A 20839-nucleotide genomic window follows, 5' to 3' on the forward strand; every position below is an offset into this window, starting at 1 on the left:
CAGTCCACTGGAGGGAGGGAGAGTGTGAGGGAGGGGTAGGCGGTGGAGGGGTGTAAATGAAGAAACATAAAGAGAAAGTGCGTCGAGTGGGTATGTCTGGGAGATAGCATATCCACCGCAGTTTTCGCTGCACGCCTCGCACAATGTTTCATTTGGCTTTAAAACCAGATTTTCCACAAATTACACAACAGAGACTAATTTGGTTGATTTCACTGTCGCTTACCTCAAAAATTCCCTTCTTTATATCATTCAAATGCCCCTTTTCTACTTTCTCGTAATACTCTTGCAAGTCAACAGAACATGTGATCTCCCCCTCTGAAGTGCCAGTGTGCTCATGTTCTGCCTCGCTCTTGTGAAAATATTTTCCAGCATGTGTGCTATTCTGTGTGCTTATTTGGTTTCTAAACAGCATGGAGAACATTAGCCTTGAGGAGTTTTTCGGTGTTGATCAGCGCACTGAATGGCTTCTTCTCATGGCTCCCGAAGACTGTATAATTAGTTTGACTTGAATGTCATTCATCCCCTATTACATTTACATGTGTCAGCGTCCAAGAGAAATAAGGGAGTCATATCATATCTTCTGTGCTTCAGTTGTCCGCGGTAATTTTGTGTGTGGAGTCGTTCTGTGGTTTTAGAATAGGGTCCGTGCGGTGGGGGTAAGGGCGGGGTGGAGTCGTCGCAGCGCTCACAGAGCCTTCAGTGTTTACTACTGACAAAGCGATTGACAACACGGCTTGTTTTTCCTGGTGAGCTGAGGATTAAGGTCTGAAGCTGCTTTGACTGACTAAGTAAATTAACCTTGTGACATTGGCAAGCTAATAGCATGGCGGTTTGCTAAAACAAAGGCTGGGATGTCCAAGTCGTGCACATGCTAGAGCGCGTCATCAAGAACAGATACCGGTTAGTGCGGGGTTGGGCACGCGTGAACTGATGCTGAAGAGTGGAAAAGACTAATTGTACCACTCTCAATAACTTGCCACATTGCTCTCACAACGTTGAAATCGATTTATTTATGTGCGTATTTATTCACAAGCATTTCCGTAAATGTGCCACAGTTGCCCAAAGGTTAATTTTCCTTTACGTGCACTTTCAGTTACCACACATCTGCGTAATTGGCAACATGTATTGAACTCGCCACATAAAGCACCCCCTCCCAAAACAACCACAATTTTATTTGATATGCTCCTTCCCTAATGAATACCTCTAAAAGTGGTAGTGTTCTAAAAATAGTGCTCAGTGAGGCTAAATATAGTTGCCTGGCTGGCTGTTCTTGCTGGGAAAGGATTGAAGAATAGGACTGGGATCGCTCTCTCTCTCTCTCTCTCTCTCTCTCTCTCTCTCTCTCTCTCTCTCTCTCTCTCTCTCTCATTCCCCCTCCTTGTGTTTCGTGGAGGGTGGGTGGAGGTTGTTTTTGAAACGGAGGAGTGAGTAAGCAAAGTGTCAGGGTATTCATTGAGTCTCTCTCTCTCTCTCTTTGAGTCTGAGGACCGACCAAGAAGAGTTGCCCTCGGCGACCACATGCATAAGACACGGTGCGAGACCCTGCGGTGCCTATAAACATTCGGGTCCCTTGAATAAAGAAGCCTGTTATCCAATCCTCTTGTTGATTTCCCACCCCAACTTCACCAAACAGAGCGTTCTTGTCTTTCTTTTTTATTATAGAGACAATATCATCTGTTTCAGTAGAATTAAGTGCTTTTTAATCAGCACGTCTGTTTAAGACACAAGTGACAAACCCGGAGAACACATATGTCTGTGGCGCCAGCATCAGACATAAAGAGAACCAGTTTACTGAGTTCCTATTTTATAGACTATAGGTTTTTTTTCCACGTTTTAAAAGTGGTTAAAAACAAGATGGCAGATAATATATTTCTACAAGCTCAGCAATTAAATACCCTTCAGATCCCTGCTGACCAGAAAAGCAGAACCTCAGACAAGAAACTATACCACTTGGATCTTTGTCAGAGGTGTTTTTTAAGGTCAATACTAAAGCGGAAGTCTGAGGTACTCACACAACAACAAAAGGAGGTTTTAAAAATAGACTGTTTGAAATGTGCCAATATGTGGTCCCTGTGGTGAGGAGCAGTGAAAAAGGCAGGCCACTTCTGAGGCCACGCTGCCAAAAGGCAAGGCTTTTCCACTACACAGCCCAAAACAATTCACGCCAGCCATTAAGATGAAATGATGCCTTGTTCTTTGAAACTATTTGTGGAAAATTCAGAATAATGAAGATCTATTTTTATAGATGGCATTCCCTGCCCTGCCTCGAGCCCCCCCCCCCCCCCCCCCGGCCCCACCCCTCCCGTCATGATTGCTGCTTTGGGCAGGGTGTGGAAACTCAAGGTCACAGTATAGAGGTCAGCCGGCTGGTCATTGTTACTCGAGGCCTCCCTCAGGCTCCGTTTTCCTGCTGTGGCACCACGCGATAAGAGACAGAGAGACAAAAGACGCTAAGTGACGATTAGCGGTGGTGGTGAGGGGAATTTGAGACGAAGGAACAGAGAGGGGCTAGAAGGGGGCTTGAAGTTTCACCCTAAGAAAAGTGGAGTCATTTGCCTGAGGCTACACCATAACTCTCTGATGTTAACTTAAAGCATGTAAATTGAAGCTTTATTGAAATGACTGACGTTACAGTGCGGCTACGAAGTGGTAATATGTATGACATAAATGTGTCATATGATATTACAGAGTATAAAGCATGTAAAGCTAACTTGTGTGTGGCAGCCACACACAATTTAGCTTGACGAATTAATTTTTATGTTGCATCAGAAAAAACGTTCCGTACAGACGTATGCTCATTCCTCTCATTTGAATAGAGACGTATTATACACACTGGAGTGTAGATAGGATGAAAGATGGGTAGGTTAAGGGTGCAGACATAAGTGCCCTCTTTATCCAGTTTCACTGAGCTGGCATTGTGTCTCATAATGTCTATCTGGCTAATTATACAGTGTAGTGACAAGTCTGAATGACCACTTTGTTCCCGGGGCCGGGATGCTGCTGTAGCAAACAGTGTTGGATTCTGACATGTGCTTAGTGTGTGTCTCTTCCATATGGGAAACACTGCACCATCTGGTATTCTGCTGTGTACTGGCTAGCTAAGATCGTGTGTCTGTGAGTGGGCTCTCGTCTGCAGTGGGCTCTTCTTAATAGTGATTTTAGCACGTGCACCATCACAATGGCACAGTTTGGAGAAATGTGGAGGAACCTTGTTGCGCGCAGTACCCTCTCTCTCCGTCTCGCTTAGTGTCTGTCTCACTTACTGCAACACTTTTTTTTTTTCTATTTTTGCTGTACTTCTCACTCCAGTTTTTAATGTTTAGTCAATCTAATAGTCCCCAGGCAGTTAGCAATCACACAGTTAGCCGACGTTATTACTGAACACGCCACCACTTTGCCCATGGATGATGGATCCCAGACGCCAGCCTCTGATTCGTGATTATAGTGCAGCAGGGCACCAGGAGTAAGGGGCTTCAAAGCCACTAAATCACTGAAAAGTCATTGATGCGATAGTTGCCTGAACCAGTGCATAGGGATGCACAGATGATGACTGAGAGAAAAAAAAAAAAAAAAAAAAAAGAGCCAGGGACATACTGTGATTAGGGCCCCCGTTCCTCAGATTGGTAACCTACAAAATCAACCATCTCCCCCCCAAATCATTCACACACATACACACGCCGTGTAGCCGTCATCCATGGGCATGCCCCTCGACATGGTCCTGGCATGTTCAAACCACGCTTCATGAAACTGTGGCCCTCTTGCCTTTGGTCTGCCATCTGCTTCCAATAAACTAAGCCAGCCTGATCCCTCTGATGTTCCCTCCACTCTGAAAAGCAGAGAGAAAGAAAGAGTGAGCAAGAGAGCGAGAGAGACAGAGAGAGAGAGAGAGAGAGACAGAGCGAGTGAGGGAGAGAGACATAAATGAGAGCAAGAAAGAATGAGCCACACAGGCCAAAAAAGAAAATAGAAATAAGGAGAATAAGAGCACATCACTAACATACTATTACCCCTTCTCTGTTGCCAGCAAGGCCACCCTCATTGTGCTTATTGTGCAGAGGTGCTGGGAGGTCCTAATCCACACTGAGTCCACTTCATGACCACCTCCATCTTATTTGTGATGGGAAGGCGCTTTCCCTCTATCTCGCCTCACCCCTACTGACACTAAACCACACTGCTCCTTACCAATCTGCTCTGACAAAATTAAGTTTGTCAGTTGGTAAAAACAAACATGATCCCTGCGGTTTTCCAAACTTTTAACAGCTTTCCCCCCCAAATCATCACGATCTAAATCTTATGGTTCAAAGTTAGAGCAAAAAAAAAACGTTCCAAATAAAATGTGCTGGCGGTGTTCTCATCGGATTTCTGTATACTGTGTGAATCAAATAAACTTAGAAAGATTATCCGGAAGCCCTCTTAAACGTCAGCGTGGTTCAGTGGCGTAAAATTAGTTACTGAAACGTCTGCACAGTGGCCACACCCTGCCTTCACAAAATCTCACACAGTTTGAAATAACAAGATCTGCACTATTCACATACACTCATGTCTTCAGTCATTGTGTTGGATATCACAGAGTCGATCGGTGTCTGAGACTCTTTGCCAGACAAAGGAGTTAATTCCAGTGGCATTTTATAATAGTGTAACTGCATTCATGATTAACCGTAAATGACACAGTTACTGATGCTTTCATATTACGCTTGTCTGTCATGGACTTGTTTTCCACCCACAGCTGAAATGGGCTGCAAAACCATAAACTGGTCCATTCATGGTGGGAAACCCCTGCTGCTATATTATCTTCTCTGTTGGTTGTGCTTACAATAGTGTGTGTTTACTGAAGATCACGCAGTGTTGACAGAAATAAAAAAGGCGCTTATAAACTGATGGTTTTTGTAGATGGTTTTTGCCCTGATGCTTTCTGTCATTGGGTTGAAGACACTGAGAAACATTCACTGGCCCGGCTGTCGCCAATAGCCGTAAACACAATATTGAATGTGTCGTACCCTTCAGCCACTGCCAAGATAACTGCAGAGGGGAATGGTCAGCAATGAAGCTCTTTCCAAAACACAACCCAACAACTAGCCAGAATCAATCAGGAATAAGGATGTACCCAACAAGCCAACAGTGTTTTGACTCAGCTTCTGTTGAGACGTTGTAGTAGCGCTGAAAATGAGGGGAATAGGACAGGGGTAGTGAGACAGAGACAGACTGAGCAGCAGACTGAGACAGAAAGATGGGGGCAGAAAGACGGATAGAGGGATAGAAAGGGTGAGCAGGGTGGCAGAATGCCGAGCAGACGGATCCTGGTATGGCGGGAGCTCTGGGCAGGCGTCAGCTGTCCCTAGCAGACCCCCTGTGGCCTCCCAGAATTCACACCCAAATACCCTCCACCGTTTTCCTCAAGAGCTACATGAAGTTATCACCCACTCCTCAAACTATGAAACGAATATAAGGCGCAGTTTCCCAGCAATTAAAACATTAGACAACTCCAGCAAATCTGTTTCCTTGGCGATCATTCCTTACCGTAATTTAGATTTTTCTCAGTGCGGCCCTGCAGTTCCTCTTAGACCAGCCCAGTCTAGGCCAGCTTAGCTGAGGGTGCAAAGCTGAAGAGACGGGTGGCTCAAGTATGTAGGACACCTTGTCTATGCTGCGCCAGCTTCACACAGGCCCTGCGAGTCGAGTCATGAGGGAGCATCATGAAGAAGGAGTTTAATTAGGAGCAAGCCTCCAAAGGGGCCACAGTGAAAGACACGGAGCCAAGCAAGAAGACGCTGCTTTTTTTTTTTTTCCATCATACTTTTTACTCCTTCTTCTCTCTCGCATTTGTTGTACTCACCCAGTGTTGCATGCTGGGCGAATGTTGTAGTTGTTAAGCCCAGATTTGGTCATTTTCTATCATTATGTCACACCGTAGCAATCAAAGTAGACAGGAGGAGTACAGGGATGTTAACATTAATAAATAGAAAAATGTCTTTTTGTTTTTAAACGGAGGCAATAAAAATGCTATAATGTTAAATATATGCTGTTCAGTGTCATTTTAACAAAACGAAAACACGAGCTATTTTATTTTTGCGAAACTGAATATTGTAGTTATTTTGGAAAATTGAATAATTGTAATGTAAGCATGAGAATTAGGGTGAATATTCTGTGCATACAAACCTTGGCACAAGTGAACTGTAACAAAGTGTTTTTGTTTAATCCTCATCCTATTACCATATTCCCCAAAGACTCATATTCTCATGCCAGGTCTTCACACCCATGCTGCTGTTTCTCTCAGCATTAGGATAGCAGCTCTCCTTCCAATGATCACTATTCTCCCAGTTATTTTGAAGCGTAACTCGCGGATGTGGCTTGTGTAACGATGACGTCATTGAATAACAGACAAAAAGACGTGCTCTCTGTGAAATACGCGACAAATTTGAGGTGCGGATAAAGCAGCGGGGCGTTTAGAGAGGGGTGAAAAAACATCGTAAACTAGGGCAGTAGGATGGTGAGGTGGAAAGCACAAGAGCGAGAGGTCCTTCTAAGGCTACATGAGCTCTCCGACAGATCTGATTGGTGGTCGGGTTGTGTGTCAGCCCTTGGCAACAGGTGTGAAGTCTTTTAACAGGTGGGCATGACTTGGATAAGTGGCATAGCGTCCTTGTACTGCACCCTAAATATGTTGAGCCCTGCTGGAAAGCTAAGCCCGAGCCACATGCTTCATGGTCATATAACACTCGCGCCCTGGCTGCCTGCACCCCATCAACACCCAATGCACCCATTGCCCAACCCCCTGCCAGACCACCAGCTCAGTTACCCCATATGGGTGTCACCTTTAGCCCAGCCCTCGCTCTCCTCTCGCAGCAATGCTCCGCCGCTATTCTTCCTAGAATGGAAGTGAATCCTCCATGCAGTCTGTGGTGGCGGTGGCAGTAGGTGGAAATCTGCGCAAGTAGGAAGAAAAGTTTTTAGTTTTTTTTTCTTCTTCTGCGTGCATTCTCATGTGAACAGAAAAAGGGCAGCGGTTCAGCTCTTGTCAGTTTGATATGATGCATCACCGAGGCCAGAGCGAAACTACGCGAAAGAAACAGCAAAAGTTTTACATCTCGCGCCTTTGCCAAAAACGATAGCATGCTAAACCTCTGCAACCCCTTTGTTCTCTTGACTCATCCTCCTCAGATAGAGCAAGAGTGCCTGATTCACTGTAGGTCGGTTGGAAGTCAGATCTCCTGCATCGCCTTGGTTGATTTGTTTGGAGTGATTTCCTGAAGACTGTCAAAAGATGTGAGAGACGCTTTCAAATTCAGAATTCCAGATTTCCACTCTAGGGGCCAAGTGAGGATTCAGAGAGAGAAAAGGAGAGCCAGCAAATGTTGACACACTTACAGTAGCTGCCTCGCCACGAGACGCCTCAGGAATCAAACAGTTATCACACACACACAAAAGAAGCCCTCTAAGTTCACTAAAACCACACTCCAAACAGGCCTTTGTTGTGCTGACATGAGAGATGACTGGATTTTTATTTGTTTTCTAAGCAGGCAGATCGCTCCCTGTCACTTCTGCTGCTGGTTGTGATGGAGTAGCTAGCGCTCGTATCTCCTCCGTGAGTGAGCACTGACGGAGACAAACAAATGAGAGGAAGAAGTTCACCGAGATTAACTTATCTTAGCATCTATCTTCTTCCTTTCTCCTGCACGGTCTCTCTTTCTTTTTTTTTTTTTCTTGACTCTAACACCCACTCTCACACACCCACACATGCACACACGAACACAGACTCATTCCCCTCTTTCCCCTCCCACACACAGACGCGCACACGCTCGCGCTGGCGGACGCACACACACCCGCTACAACATATACAGACAACACACACGCGCGCGCACACACTTGATCAGCATCAAATACAGGGTGTGCTAAAGTAAATTTAATTACGTCTGTCTGATATGGAGCTTCAGATGAAAGTAGGAGAGCGCAGTGTGAAGCGACGACTGCACAGACAGGAGCAGGCCCGTGATATTCCTCCTGTAGACTAATCTCCCTTTATTAAAGCCAGGAGGAGAGAGGGAAGAGGGGTGGGGAGTGGAGAGGAGGAAGGGGGTGTGGGGTGGGAGGGTGGGGGGGTGTCTTTGATGAGATCTCTAACTGTCAGCTACTGTACTTTTCTTCTCTCCCGCTCTGTCTTTGTCTCTCAGTTTACGAGGCAAATGAACGCAGCACCTATCGTTACATGCCTACTTGCTCGAGCAAACATACGCTCGTGCTATCACACACGGTAATGCGCTCTGAAACTTATCCCTGTTGTTACGGTTGTCAACAATATCTAAAAAAGGACATAGGCAGCTCTCCCTCCTCCGCCTCTTAACGCTCTCTTTGTCTGTGTCTCTCCTCCAGTTAGAGGGAGTGGTGAGCGAGTAGAGAGTGTATGGTTTTCTGCCTGTCTGCTATTTTCTGGCCACTCTAATGGGGGCAGGTGGCCATCAGGTGGCCGAAGCAGAAACTGCCACATTTAATACCGCATGTACCACAGTCATGAACTCAAAACACGTCTAACTGTATTTTAAAGCTGTTTCTCGGGCCACCGATGGTTATGGTTCTGAAATGTATTTTTTCTTTAACGAATGTTTGCGTTGCGGCGCAGTTTTGCGATTTCAAGGTCCCATGATTTGCCATTTGGTCCAGATTGTGATCATTTGTTACGTCTTGTTATTGTATGTGAAGAAATCATTTGTGCCATCTTGAATGTTTAGCTGCATGTTCACAAAAAAGATAGTGTGTATTTGTGTCACCCTGCATTGACTGTGAGATTAGATGGGAGTCTGCCAAAAGAGATTCACTCTAAAGGTTTAAGGTCTTTTGTTTAGCAATTTCTAAGAACAACATATATGATACTCTCTTAGAGAAAAAGTAGTCATATTTATTTGATATAAATATAAAGATGCAGTCCCGTTCAAGATGTCCTTAAATGGTTTACTTAACGTCCTCTAATTAGACTCTATTTTGTCCGTAACGTACCTCCTCACACTTCATTATCATTTGTCCCTCCCAAGCTGTTCACCTGGGTTGCTGTTCCCCCAAAGCCCTTCAACTATGCTGTGCAACTGCTTTGTTTGCAGACATTGAGAAAGAAGGGCCTAAACGGCTGTGACAGCCCAGACCCCGACGCAGACGACTCGGTTGGCCACAGCCCCGAGTCCGAGGACAAGTACAGGAAAATAAACGAGGACATTGATCTGATGATCAGCAGACAGAGACTGTGTGTAAGTACTTCTCATTGACCCAGAGCCTTACTCTCACCTATCTTTCCTCTCTTTCCCCTTTTTGTCCCCTGTGCTTTCTGTCGCTTCATCCCCGTCTCCTTGTACTCGTCATCTGTTCGTATCACCCATCTCTGCGTCCCTTCGTGCGTGTCTCCCCCTCCGTCCTTCTCTGTGGTTGTGGGACCTCTGGCAGGCATTGAACAAGAAGGAGAACAAAGGTGGCGAGAGCCCGGAGCTCGACTCTGCTCTCATCCTCACCCCACGCACTGAGGAGAAATACAAACAGATTAACGAGGAGTTTGATCACATGATTAAAACTCATAAGATACCTGTAAGTACTGGGCTGATGCTATGTCGCATCCTCAACAGGCTAACAAAATGCTGACTGGCAAGTACATAACTGTCGAGCTAACCCGGCTAACCACTATTGTTTGGCACTAGACTGATTACACAAAGCGAGAGTGCGAGTAAGACCGGAGTGACATTGTACTGTGTACTTACAGTGAAGAAATTACAGTACTTTGATTTTGCTTGCTTACAGTTGAGGAGCGGTCCTCTAATTTGACTTAACTGTAACCATAACTGGCCGGCGTTCTTGCTCCATAAATTGCAGACTTTCACTCATGACAAATTTTAACCTTAGCCCGGTTCCCACCTTGAACTCATGCTACCCATAATGCCTTGCCTGGCTCTCAGGGGAGGTGTGGTCTGCATGCGCTTTTCCTTTTCCTGCACCAAAACTCAGTGCTCAGTCACCCGAAACAACGGGGACAGACTGGCAACGAAACAGCAGCAGGCATTCACAAACTCCCGAGCATATCTTCAAACCTCACTAAACTCCGCGAGCTCTTTCCTTCTTTCCGCACTGAAATAATTGAAGGCAAAGTCTTCGGTAGCAATCGTTGTTAGTGGGCATATATGTCAAGACATGTTAGCTGCTGGATTTATATTATGTAGTGTTAATTTTACAGAAGAATCCAATCTATAGCCAGCTGCCAGAACCCACAAAACAGAGGCTTCTTTCTATGTAAACTGAGCCTGCCCTCATTCAGAAAGCACCATATTGGAATGGTTAGTCCTCTGGCCTTACAAAGACAGAGATAATTCCACGATAATTCAGAGAAGAACAGTAGTGTCTAAGCCGCGTGGAGCAGGAGGAGATGTGGTTAGAAACAAGGCAGGGGTTGGTGAGCTGGGGTGGAGTGCGTTGGGATCGGAGCAGGGTGGGGATGGGGGTGGAACGGGGTGTCGAGGCGGGAGGGCGGGGGGCTCTGCACACAACAAGTGGCAGTTCAGTGTGTGGTCAGGGTGGCTGCCAAGCACTGGGCCTCTGGATTGCAGGGGACTGTTGAGGGGACTGTGGGGAGAGGCAGAGGAGGAAGATGAATGAAAACAGGAAGGATGGCACCAGTTAAAGGACAGCTCACAGACGGGGCCCTTAACACCCGGCAGTAGGGTGCGTACACACAAATACAGTACGTGCCGAGAGATAGCTTCCAAGCTCTTAGCAAACAATGTACGAGAATTATTAAAAACTCCTACAAGGAATCTGAGACGGAAGGAATTACAGGGTGGGTGGGGATAAATAAAGCAGAACCAGAGAAAGCCCGGCAATAGTTAGAAATGAAAGCTCCGTAGGTCCCATAGGTTTTGGCTAGCCCACTCGTGTAAAATTGCAGCTAAAGTGAAATGTGCAGAATCCCTCAAAAGAAATATGGTTAAAGTAACCATGTTTGTAGAGTGAAATAATATTTGGCCTGCTAAAGGAGCATTAGCAAATGGGAGAAAAATCGAAGGAGCCGAAGCAGCGCTACGGCGCGTAGCCCACTTCCACGTAAGCCAGGCTGATGTTCTCCCTGATGCTCTCCCTCCACGGCTATGAGACACATGGCAGTAATTTAGGCTCCTATTTTCTACTTCCTAAAACTAACATGCAGGATCAGCCACTTCCAGGGCACTCCCAAGGTTAAGCCCTTCTGCCAAGTGACACAATAAACATGACAAACTAGATGCCTGGGGCTGTCGGGCTACCTCTGCTCATGTTACTGATGAGACTGCTGACTGATCTGAGTCTACCACTTAAAACACAGCTCCATGTGACAGACAAATAAATTATTCCTAATTGCATTCAGTTCTTCAGTCTTGAAGCTCCGTTTGCCAGACATACTGCTTTTTAGTGAGGTGAAGACAGACTGAATTATCTTCATCCCCTTAAGAACAGTGGGATTCCACTGACGTCATTCCCAGTGAACCGTAGCCTTCTTATTTTTTTTAATGTAATAAACCAGGAATGTATTTCAGGGACATTCATATAATGACCTGAGGATGATATTTTTATCGCACAGTAGCCCCTTATAGAACGTTACCATATCTATATTGATTCAAGTCTATAGTGATTCTAGGTGGAATTACAAAGTTTCCCTTCCACCATGGATACTTTTACTTTAAGTCTTTGCTGCTAAGGCGTCCTTTGTGAAATCCTTGTATATATGGGCTGCCTGTTGTTGCTGTCCATTTGTCCTTTGTGAACTTGTTTCTCTTATCTGTTTTGTTTGTTGTGCTTGACTGCTTCTGGAGCAACACTTTAGCTAGTCAAAGGTCTTCAAATTCCCATTTGTTGTTGAAGTGTTTCCGAGTTGTCACATCTTTTTTCTCTCTGTTTCCATTCCTTTACTCAATTGCCTCGTTTTCGTTGGGCCACTCACTGGCTGATCTTAATCTTTAATCTAATCACACCCATGTCTGTGTCTCCCTTTTTCCAATTTTCTCTCAGCAGGCTGTGCCCCCATCGAACTATGACATGCCCGTGTCCATTCCTGTTAGCAACCAGAACAATCTCATTTACAGCCATCCCGGCGGATCCCTAGGCAACCACAATCTGTTGCCACTGGCACACCATGGTCTACAGAGAAACAGCATGTCTCCTGGAGTTACACACAGACCCCCCAGTGCAGGTAACGCAGGTGGAGCCTCACATGCACCCATGTACATGCTGTTATCCCATCTGCCTACCTTCTCAGCTGTGAATGTACCTGTCTGACATGCTAATAGACACACAGCTATACACAGTATCCCACCTAAACGCAGTGAATGAATCTAGAATCTCCTCCTCCTACATACATTCACATAACTGAAGATTTAAAATAATATTAAATCCCAGCCCACAGTCTCACTGATTTAGTGCAATGTTCTGCACATGGGACGTCTGGCCCTATATATAGTCAGAGTTGCTGGTGACATAAGCAAATTGGGTCTGTTGGTTTGTTATTGTTGTCCAAAGTCCTTTTTCTGTCCCTCTGGTCTGAAGGCTCCTGCCCACACCCTCACCCTGTCATTACAACTGGATGCTAGAAACGCCAGCACAAACTAAATATGAGTTTTGGCGCTTGCAGCATCCACACCAAACCGCACACGTTCTGGACCCTCCCACTCTTCCACCTCACATGCCTTAAAAATAATAATGTGTCATTTTTCTTGGACGGGAGCTTAATGTATCCGCTCACGGTGTCCATTTGCTCAGCATGTTAAGGTTTGAGTGGGATGTATTACTTCTGGTATCAGTACACATCTGATGCACTGACGCGCACAGAGCATTGTGATTAAACTGAGTAAGAGACAGCAGGCGCAGTGGATGTTATGTGGGTGTCTATCCTCTAATGGTTTTCTCTCTTTGGCTCTGTTCTCTATTTCATCTTACAGGTGGCCTCATGGGTGCTGACCTCACCACTGGCGCAGGCACCAGTGCTGGTAAGAATGGCCTCCTCTTCTCACACACAGATGTCTGCTAACACACACACACACCCACGCACACACATATACATGGCACCCACTCACCCACTTGGGGCCATAAAATGCATGACTAACACTAACCCAAACCCGAGTGGAGATTTTGTCCATGATGTGTTGAAGTTAGTGGTCGTGGAGTTCATCTGGGAATGTTTGCTCGGTGCCTGGTCTGTGACACATCCTGCCTGTGTTCAGCTATAAAATGGTAGAACAAGTGGGGGGAAACAGAAATAAAATGGCATTGTGTACTGAAGCGGCAGATCTCCCGACAGGCAGTTAAAAGACACGCTGCACTTTTTTGAATGTACAGTTAATCTATTTCTCAGAGCTATTTACTTATTTCCCACATCTTAGATTTCGAGTTGCAGTCAGATTAATTAAACATTTCTTGTCCTGATATAATGGTACCGTGGATAGTGGAGCAAACTATACAAAACGTGAGCAACATGCGTAAGGAACCTTATGTATTAGCTTCTGTTTGTCTATGGGTTTGCCCCCGAGGACATGTCAGGCCCAAGTTTATGGCTAAGAGACCCCCTCTTAAAGGGTTAAATTTTACAGCCTCGGCGTACAGTGCAGAGTGTAAAAATGGAGAATCGGGGGGTTGTCAGTGGGGCACAGCTGGGCAGCCTTGTCTGGCCCCCAAGGCTCCATCACAAGGGGTCAATGCCTGGTTTCTCTGTCTGGTCACTCATCGCACACACAAACACATACGCGCGCACAACAGGGCCGTTTGTTGCGGCGTGTGTTCCATTGACGGCGCTTCGCAGCGCATTGCCTCAAATGTAGCCTTTGTGTCACCGCGCCGAGCGAACAGAGGAACACTGTGAGGGCTTGTGCGTCGCTCGGCAGCGGCGAAAAACACAACGTGGAGGGAGAGAGTCATGTGGGAGCTGAAAGATTCCATTCAATGCTCTCTTAAATCTCATCTAGGGAGCGAGAGAAAGAGTATGTTGGTGGGGGGTGGGGGGGGGGACCCCAGTGATGAATATCCACTGATGGTGGAAGCATGTGTGCAAGGGAGAAACAGTGGGGGGAACACAGATGGAAGTGTTCTGCGAACTTGGTCAGCCATTTTAATGATGTTCCTCTAACATCATCAGTGTGAGGTGGCCCAGCCACTGTGGCACCACAAAGAATGTTTTAATGTTCCTCTTCTCTCCACTGTAAGTTTTGATAAGCTGATTGTACAAGTGGCTGCCTGACCTGCGCATGTGCCTTAAGTGGCGGTGGTTTAAGTACCATAGTCTGGGCCATGTGTGTGTGTGTCTGTGCGTTTGCTTCAGACGTGCACATAAACACGGCCCCCTCACTTATGTCACTATCTGTAAAGAGGAGAAAATAGCAGCTCTGGAAGTTCCTTTCCCTTAGCAGCATTAGCATGAGGACATTGTTTTAATCATGTGCGTGGATTTGACCTGTAAATTGGGTTCAAAACACAATGTTGCTTCTCCTGTGCAAAAATGTGACACGAAACCCAGATGTGGGGGTATATTCAAAATCACAAACTCCCCAGGTACTTCGAGGCCCGTGTAAATAGGGCATGTTTCTGAAAGGCTGAGTCATCATGTCTTTTCTATGGAAATGTTGTGGGAAGTGTGTGTGCGCGCACGTGAATGTTTACTCATTTATATACGCCATGCGTTCAATCTGTCAATTCGTTTGCTGGCTTGGAGAGAGCGCGAGGCGAGGAAAGAGACAGAACACGGGTGAGAAAGAGAGAAAGAGAGCTGATGAAGGCAGCTCCGGACCGAGGCCTCGGCTTGTGAAAACCTCACCACCTCCATCCGTGCAATTAGGTAGCTGTCGTCTGGGCTCGTATCAGCGCGGTTCTCACCGAGGCACAGCAAGGAATTAACAAGAATCTCATGTCACCTCTCACCTTGAACACACACCAATTATTCCTTTAAATTAGTTACATACAAGGTTCATCTTCAGGGCATCTCTGGTCATAGTCACACAGAAGTGCAAGTTAAAAAGCACACGTACGGTAACGGACTGCGCCAGCCCTGACAAGCACCCCTCACACCAACTGAACAAGTTGTAAGCTTGAGTGTGCCACCTTAGTTCAGTTGGAGAATTCAGGCTTGAATGCACATTTGGCCAAACCGCAACGGAAGAGTGTGTGTGTATGGCGAATGGAATCGAGTACGCCTGTTAGACCACAACAGGACATCAGAAATTTGTTCAGTAACAGTAAAATGTACGCGAGTTTAACCACACCTCTCCTTTGTGTGTGTGTATGTGTGTGGTGTGTGTGAGAGAGACAGAGAGGGAATGAACACTCTAGGGGGGCCTTGTCAAACACGTGCATCTCAATGTGCTCCAGCTAGCCTTAGAACAGATTAGCTTTGACTTTAGCTGTCCCCCCCCCGCCCCCCCGACACCTCACGAATGACCAGAAAAAAAAAAATTAAAAAATAGCTGTTTATCTGAATCTCAGATCAGATGTTGTTCTCTATATGAGAGTTTTGCACGGCAGCAAAAAGGACCCCTTGCTGGGCTATGTTTAATTTTGGTACTTCCTCTAAACAGTTGACGCCAGTCTGCACCCTCGACTGCGCAAAGTAGAATTAGATGAGGAGGGTGGAAATGATGTCTTGGTATCTTCAGCCAGCGAGTCTCTACTGAATGCAGCGCTCCTAAAATCAGGGTGATCACGCTACAGAATAAAGAGATTTGAGTTACAGTTCTTGCTTCATTAGCTTAATTGGCTTGTGATTTTGCTTTTGAAGTGCTTAAGGACTGGCCTATGCCACTCATGATTATAGTCATCTAGCATATAATTGACTGGACTGCAGCCATCTCCACGGGGTGGCGATACACAGATGTCTGATTAACTGTCACCGAGATGAAGTCCGTGTCATCTTGACCAAAGTGTGTATTAGTGTCTCTCTCTATAGCTCAGTGTCTTTTTTATTCATCTGTACAGAAACACTGATGTACTTCCTGCTGGGTTATTTACTAAAGTATGTGTATGTGCGGTGTGTGTGTGCGTTTTGTGAGTGTGTGAGGTCTCATTCATCTATCTCCACATGCACCCACTCAATCCCACAAAGGGCCAGCTATGAGAATGAGAGAGCGGGAAAACTGAAGAGGCAGCTGCCTCTTTGCTAATGTGAGATTGACATTGGAACTAAGAGGGTCCAATACAAAACACACATGTGCATCCATATGCATGCCTCGTGCACGAGCAGCCATACAAGCATGACTCACATGAGTCTCCGCTGCTTATGTGCGCGTATGTAGATGCGCACACATGCAGAACTGTATACAGCAAAACATGGAATCACATGCAAAGCCCATGTTAACATCAGCTTATGCGTGCTCACACACCACACATGCCAGCAGAGACAAACACACACACACAGCGACGGTGACACACACTGTTTTTCTCGTTTTCTGTCAGACGGCCTCATTTTCTCTCACCGCTAGCGGTCGTTTACTCTTCAGATTGTTCAAATTGAGCTTTTGAGACTTTTCATTTCCAAACAACAAAAACCTCGCTCTCAAATTAAACAAAGATCAGCAGGGGAAATTGCCCAGGAAGACATCTGCGACTCATTTTCCCCTGGAGTATATGATTAGGAAATTCATTTATGTCTAACGTATAATTCCTGCCCGTCTTTCAAGTGGGAACGTCCACACAGTGCCCTGTGTTCTACCCCTTGGAAGAAGGAAGGAGAAGTAAGGGGAAAAACAGCCTGCGGGATTGGGTTAGAAACAAAGACTATGTAGCTTGCAAGAATGCTCCACTTTAAGTTTTTTTAATGATGTTGCTAGGATTTCACCCCACTGGTTTTTGAGGCAGAAATGGGTGCTGCATTTGGCCCCCAATGCTTAGAGGAATGCATATCTGGTGACAACTCCAAGGCAGGGTCTTTGTCTGGAAGAACCGCAGAACCGTGTTTAGCTCTGATGGCCAAATGCTGTGCCCCATCCCTCTGTGGCCGTGCTACCCGTAATTAGATGTTTTTACAAGATTCACTCACTGTTCCAGGGCACATGTAGCCTTCATTGACGGTGACAGACGAAGAGGGTGAGGTCCTCTAATGTAGACGCCTTCATTATATGATTCCCGAACAAACGGTGACGATCATGAAGGCAAAAACAGTATGTCTGACTTTCGGCTCCACCGTCGTGCACCACTTCCACGCAGCACAACTTATGAGTTTCTTCAGACTGGTGCCTTAATAGAATTTCTACCACTGGAAAGGGGGGTGAGACAGAAACAAAGAAAAAGAGCACAAGGTGAAAATTGATTCCTGTAGTTCTTAATTAGGCTGCACGATCATGGACAGCAGGAGTTTCAAGATTCATTAAACTTTTGAATCGGGTTTAATAACATGCAGCTCCGTCTTTGGTCTTCAAACGCCGCTCAGGAATGCAGGAGTATTAAATGTGTCTCTGCTTCTGTCTTTCTCTTAGGAAATGGATATGGGAACCACCGCAACTCGCCTGGTCTGCTGGTCTCTCCAGGTGGCATGAACAAGAACATGCAGGCTAAGTCTCCCCCACCCATGAACTTGGGCATGAACAACCGCAAACCTGACCTACGTGTGCTCATCCCCCCTGGCGCCAAGAACAACATGCCCTCCATTGTGAGTAATTTTTCCGTTCGTCTTTTCATGCCGCAGTTCCTCCTTTCCTCATCCACTTTCCCGACTGTGTAGCTTCCTACCAATATGATTTATTTCCTTTCATGTCCTCTCTGCTGCTTTCATCTCCTCGTATCAGACTTGGGTTGACGAGGTTTTGTTTGTGATGAGTTTGATTGCCTTTCTTTAAAACGTACTTCTGACCCAAGGCTGATATACTGTCAGATATATATCGTCGGCTGTGTCTGTGTGCGTGTGTTGGCGCTTAAAGTATAGGCCCTGGTATTTATTTCTCATTTCTTGATAATGGGTGGGTATAGTAGCAGTAGATCTTAGCATCCTCTTTTCGCATTAGTTCTGTTTCCGCTGGCTCGATCCCTACAGCAGCTCCATCCCTAGATCCACGCCTATAGCCACAAATTCTATATATGCTCACTCGAACTCACTAATTTCAATTTATCACCCTCCCCTTCCAATGCCGTCAGTCTGAGGATGTCGATCTGCTATTGGTAAGTCAGACTGCATCTAAAATTTAGAAATCCCTAAAAGGGATCTTAAGAACCTGAAACTTTCAGGTTTTCTAATGAGAAACTGGTTTAGCACAGCTCTCGAGAGCGGAATGTGCCACGTCGAACCGAGAGCGCTGCAGTCACCTGAGTCTAACCGCTTAATTTGCATCCATTTTTTGATTTCACTATGGAGACAGTTACACACAGTAGCACTGTTTTTGAGAAAAGCGGCCCTGACTTTAGACTTACTTTCACCTTTATTGTTGCTGACTCTGCTGAAGGCGCCAATGTCACCTCGCGTGACATTTTCCGAGGGCGCATAGTGCCATCCAGTGGTGTGCCGGCGCAAAAGCAACCTGGCCTCTTTTTTTTTTTTTTTTTTCTACCACAGCCCCTGTGTATCTGCTCCTCCCTTTCTCCCTCGTGCCTTTTCACCTGCCTAGCATCTTGCGTTGCGGGCGTACAGCTCACAGCCTTTATTACTCAGAATGTGGAAATGAAGGGCAACAAAAGAGTACACTTCAATTTTACATCAAACCTCCATTATTTCCTAGACAAACCCTCCCCTCTGCCTCAGTAAAGTGCCTTTCCCTTGCCTTTGCTACCCTGCGTTGCCGTGGAAACCGATGGTGTTACTATAGCGACAGTGGGCCCTCGGAAAAAAAAGGGTGGTAAATGATAGGGTTGGCAGGGTTCAGCCGTGCCGCATGTCAAGTGATTAATTTCCCCAGAAGTTGGCATCACATTCATTCTTCTCAGCATCTGTTGAGAGTAATGGAAGAAATGGGAAAAAAAAATGCTTTCTTGGTTTATTGCAGGTTTTTTTGTTTGTTTGTTTTGTCTGGGAGTTGATTCCGTGTTCTCAAGCCTCTCCCGTCTCTTGTCTCCCTCTGTGTCGTCCTTTCCTCTGTCACAGAACCAGAGAATAAACAACTCTCAGTCTGCTCAGTCATTGGCCACCCCTGTGGTATCAGTAGCAACTCCCACTCTACCAGGACAAGGCATGGGCGGTTACCCGTCTGCCATTTCTACTTCTTATGGTACCGGTATGTATCACTGTGTGTCATCTTTATACATTAAGTTCATTTTTGTCAATTTACATCAGTTCATACTACAGTTTTAAATAATATAGTGTTGCTTCAGATTCCCTGTATTAGATCGAAATGATCCAGAAAAAAAAAATATATATATATATATTTATGTTGTGCCTAAATAAAAATATAATTTGTATAAAAGCAGGTACATTTTAAACATCCTTGAGGTGTCATACATCCATCTAACAGCAGAGGGTGCTATTGCGCCACCTACTGGCATAAAACGCATGCATCTCAGCAGCGTTTACCACATGTGCTTTTTCTCTCTGCAACTTTATTTGAACTGCGCTCTCTTCTTCCCTCCCCTGTATGTTTGCACACAGAGTATTCCCTGAATAGTGCAGACCTGTCCTCCCTGTCTGGCTTCAACAGTGGCAGCTCCCTACACCTTGGCTCAATGAGTGGGTGGCAGCAGCAACACCTCCAGAACATGCAGCATTCAGCCCTCGGCCAGCTAGGGTGAGTGCTCTCAACTTACCTTGAGGTGTTGTTGGGAAGTGCATGATGTAACACACCAATTATTACCAGAGAGTATTATTTGAGAAAGAAATCTTAAGACTCCCTGACTGTTCTCAATCCTCACTTGCAAGGTCCAACACAAATGGCACCTCGCTGTTTTCATGTGTACGCCTGCATGCATGTTTGTGCGTGGTCGACTGACTTTAAAATCACTTTGTCTCTTGCTCTGTAACTCTGTAACCCCTTGCGTTTCCTTTCCTTCCAACAGAAATTGCTCTAGCTCTCACTTATGTCAGGGTTCAAATCTCTCCCTGCCCTCTGCTCAAAGCCTGCACATCAAGTCCGAACCTGTTTCTCCTCCTAGAGATCGCACCAGCAGCACACCGGGGGGCTACGGTGGCGGGGTACCACCTCCCCAGAACCCCTCGTCCCGCCAGGACTCGGGACGCTCTCCAGTTGATAGCCTGAGCAGTTGTAGCAGCTCCCACGAGGGCAGCGACCGGGATGAGCACAGGAATGAGTTCCACTCACCTCTGGGACTGGCCCGGCCCGCCATGGATGAGCGCGAGAGCCCCTCCATCAAACGGGTGCGCCTGTCAGAAGGATGGGCGACATGATAGCTCTGTCCTCTCCCTGGCAGTGCCCCAAGTTGCCCTGAAACCCTCTCCCGACAATGCAGCATCACGATGCCCCCCCCCCCAAGTCAGCTCCCTCCTCTTGCTCCTCTCACTCGAGATTACGAGTCACTCGCCACCCGACCCCACGGCCTCTCTCCTTTTATCTCTTCAACGCTGAAGGAAAGAAAAGGGACAACCCTTTTCAAAAATCTGTTTGTAATTTCTTTTCCTTTTTTCTTTTTGCTGAGTGTGTGTGTGCTTTACGTATTGACATTATATAAACCAGTGGGGTGTTGTAGTGAGGGGTTTGGGAGGGTGGGTGTCGGTTGGGAAGGGATCCGGGGGGTATTTTTGTTGGGGAACTATGCATAAATTGTATCGTGTGTGGATAAAAAGAATCACGTATGCATATATCTTTACACGTGTGTGTGTGTACATATATGCATATCAACAAACTTAAAAAAAAAAAAAAAATAGTCAGGTACTCTGTTTCATAAAACGTACTTACACTTTGCCTCAGCGATATATCAGTGACTAGAGACA

General features: G+C 46.0%; 1 protein-coding gene across 2 annotated transcripts in view; it reads left to right on the top strand.

Moving 5' to 3' along the window:
- mef2cb (myocyte enhancer factor 2cb) overlaps window positions 1-20595 on the top strand; it is a 56377-nt gene extending 35782 nt beyond the window's left edge. The window contains exons 4-10 of one of the 2 annotated variants that reach the window (XM_084551943.1): window positions 9090-9233; window positions 12007-12187; window positions 12933-12980; window positions 17448-17620; window positions 19043-19172; window positions 19544-19679; window positions 19948-20595. In XM_084551943.1, the coding sequence (XP_084408069.1) occupies window positions 9090-9233; window positions 12007-12187; window positions 12933-12980; window positions 17448-17620; window positions 19043-19172; window positions 19544-19679; window positions 19948-20296 (1161 nt within the window). In that variant the 3' untranslated portion in view covers window positions 20297-20595. The remainder of the gene's footprint in view (window positions 1-9089; window positions 9234-12006; window positions 12188-12932; window positions 12981-17447; window positions 17621-19042; window positions 19173-19543; window positions 19680-19947) is intronic. The other variant, XM_084551944.1, reaches the window with a different exon arrangement.
- The last annotated feature ends 244 nt before the right edge of the window (window positions 20596-20839 follow it).

The sequence above is a fragment of the Chelon labrosus genome, assembly GCF_963514085.1.
Source record: "Chelon labrosus genome assembly, chromosome: 9".
NCBI classification, from domain to species: Eukaryota; Metazoa; Chordata; class Actinopteri; order Mugiliformes; family Mugilidae; genus Chelon; species Chelon labrosus.